General features: G+C 46.7%; 1 protein-coding gene across 1 annotated transcript; it reads right to left on the bottom strand.

Moving 5' to 3' along the window:
- Positions 1-263: 263 nt before the first annotated feature.
- On the bottom strand, positions 264-2598 carry LOC149231568 (L-type lectin-domain containing receptor kinase IX.1-like). Its single transcript, XM_089376321.1, has one exon. It carries the CDS (start codon positions 2596-2598, stop codon positions 457-459), a length of 2142 nt encoding a protein of 713 aa, XP_089232447.1. The 3' UTR covers positions 264-456.
- Between the last annotated feature and the right edge of the window lie 444 nt (positions 2599-3042).

The following is a 3042-nucleotide window of genomic DNA, read 5'->3' as shown; positions in this document are numbered from 1 at the left end:
GAATCTAATTGTTTTTAGTGAGATTTTTTGGAAGTTTTTCTGGTCTAATTTCTCTAAATTTCTGTCTGAATTTATTGAAATCACAAGCTTAATGGATAACCTGTGTACAATTAAAGTGCCCTACCAATTTTTCAAGACGCAGAATCCATATATAAAATCAAAAAACCAAGTTAAATAACCCAAATTAAAATTTTACCTCAATTTTTTTACCAAATTTAAAAAAAATCCAAAAAACCAGAGTAAAAACAAGTCCATTAGCCGAGAGCAATAGGACGACGATAGGTGTAGTTGTATGTCAGAAATTCTGATGAAAGTTAAACGAAGTTAAAAAATAGCATAATAATGATTCACCTAAATATGGAATATTTTCCTATACGATGCCGTGGGACCGATGCTGTGTCAGATGATGATCACGCATTCATTCCGATGATGTGTTTCATCCCTTTTCACCATAACTTAGGGTGGAATCTGCACTGAAGCGACTCCATGGCTGTTACAAGCCGCGGGGCGAACAACATCTGTTGAACGGGATAAAGTAGAGCGAGAATCAAGTGCAGCTAGAGGTGGCAAAACGACATATATAGCCAATGGCCTCGAAGAAGGAAGCGGCATCAACTCTTCATTGGGATTTATGAGGACCTGTAATGCTTGTCTGATTGAAGGGCGTAGCTGGGGATCCGGATGTGAGCAAGCAAGTCCCAAAATCAGTGCTCGTTCCATCTGCTCTTCCTCAAAATCACCATTCAATCTCGGATCCACCGCCTCCATAACTCTTCCATGCCCGTAAAGATTCCATATCCAATCTACCAAATTCTCCTCTTCTGATAGCGGATGTCGCTCCACCACCCGTCTGCCGCTTACCACCTCCAACATGACGACCCCGAAACTGTAAATATCTGACTCCGAGGTGGCCTTGCCGGTGTAACCGCATTCTGGCGCCCAGTAGCCAGGCGTCCCTGCTAACTTGGTGGAGACAGCCGGAGATGTCTCGTCGTGCTCAATGAGCCGGGCGAGGCCGAAGTCACCTAAACGGGCATTGAAGGCTCCGTCAAGCATAACGTTGCTGGGCTTAACGTCTCGGTGGACGACTTTCTGCTCCCATTCTTCGTGAAGGTACAGCAACGCCGAAGCCAGCCCGCATAAGATTCGGTGCCTCTGCGCCCAATTCAGACGGGGTTGATTCTGATTCTGATGCTCATCCTCTGGCTGCCTGAAGATGATTTTGTCGAGGCTCCCATTTGGCATATAGTCATACACAAGCAGCAGCTCGTCGTTCTCGTGGCACCAGCCCTGGAGCTCCACCAAGTTTCTGTGTCGAAGTCGACCTATGGTGCTGATTTCCGACATGAATTCCCGTTCTCCCTGTCTCGAGCAGGCAGAGATTCTCTTCACCGCTACGAGTGCTGCGGCTCCATCTCGGCCTTCCAGGGTTCCCTTGTAAACGCTCCCAAAGCCCCCACTTCCAAGCAGTTCCGTCTCGCTGAAGTTCTTTGTGGCAGCCGACAATCGTGTGTAGGAGAACGCGTGAGGGCCGTAAGGCGAGTCGGGCGATAACCCCGTCATAATTGCTATCTCCCCGCTAAGCCTCCGGTCTGAGATTGACCCTGCATCTCGTCTTCTTTTCATTCTTCTACCAACGAGCCACGCCGACAGCACAGATCCGACTGCAATCGAGCCGACAATAAGGCCGATCTTCAGGCCCCTCCTGCTCGATTCTCTTTTGGACCTTGGTTCTCCAAGAGAGGCTGTAGGAAGAGACGACTCTGGCAAGGCCTCCGAGCTGAAATTCCAGTCCAAAATACGTTGAATCTCATAAGAATTGCCCGTTGCCGCGGAGAATCCAACATAGGCTGATCGCGGAACGGTTCTTGACAGCTCGATTGTGCGGTTCAAGATGCTCGCGTAGAGAATCGGTCGGTCTGCATAGGAGGCGTGTATTTGCAGGGTTTTGTTCCAGCCATCGTAATGGATTCGAACCCTTATCGGTCGCCCTGATTTGATGTCGATGCTGTGCCGGCCCAGGCCGACGGTCACATTGGATTTGATGCTCTGGATATCTATTCCGACATGGTTGTCATCCGGATCGAATTCGTTCTTGAAGGTGTCGAATTCGACGGCTAGCTGATTTGTTGCGTTTCCGTCTGTTGATGGATCAAACATGCCCAGAAACGATCCGAAGCTTTCGGGAAGAAAGGGTTTGTTGGTGGGGACTATGATGAAGGCCAGACCGTCGGCATTGAAATTCTTCACCCCAGTAGGATTGGTGATGTTGTGGACGAGCATGGTAAAAGTGGTCGTAAATGTGGTCGGCCACACAGTTATTGGTTTACTGTAGAGGACCCTTCCGATGCAGTCGACCAATTGAGAATATGGATCCGTCTGATTAATAGAAGCGTTGGATTTGGCGGTTGGCGACGGAGTGAGATCGATGTAACCATGTGAAGGAGAAAACGAGGCGTTTCCCATGTATATTAACTGGTTGCGGTTGTTATTGCCAAATGATGGGAAAGAGAAACGTGAAGTACTTCCATGGGAGTGCGCAAGCTGCGAGATGAATATCAGGACTGCAACCAGCGAGGCCAGAGCGTCCACCTGCATGATGATTACAGCAAAAACTAAAACAACATCGAGATGAATAGCTGGGTATTCGTCACCGATCAGATTGTTGATGAGCAGGCATTAAACAAAGAGGCTGAATATGAATGATTTGGGTCATGCCAGGGCACAGTCACAAAGTAAATGTTGACTCGACCCAAATCCACTAAAAAACCAAACAATTCTCTTTAGATTCTAGAAGTAACCATTCTCAACAGTCAAAAATATAATTTTTTCAAATATGAAAAATATAATAGCCATATATTTATTTCCCATGTGGATTGACTAAGGCAAGAAGAACAGCTGGGCATTCGTCACGGATCAAAGTGTTGATGAGCAGGCATTAATAAAAATGAAACGTTCAAATTGAGTATGAACGGGAGCCAATTACAGTCACAAAGTAAAGTAAATGGTTGACTCTACACCCAAATCCACAATAAAAGTAAA

The sequence above is a fragment of the Pinus tabuliformis genome, chromosome J, assembly GCF_031772625.1.
Source record: "Pinus tabuliformis cultivar Carrire ecotype Pingquan chromosome J, CPIR1, whole genome shotgun sequence".
Classification (NCBI taxonomy): domain Eukaryota; kingdom Viridiplantae; phylum Streptophyta; class Pinopsida; order Pinales; family Pinaceae; genus Pinus; species Pinus tabuliformis.
Note: the sequence above shows the minus strand (reverse complement) of the source record. Positions and strands in the feature narration are given on the sequence as shown.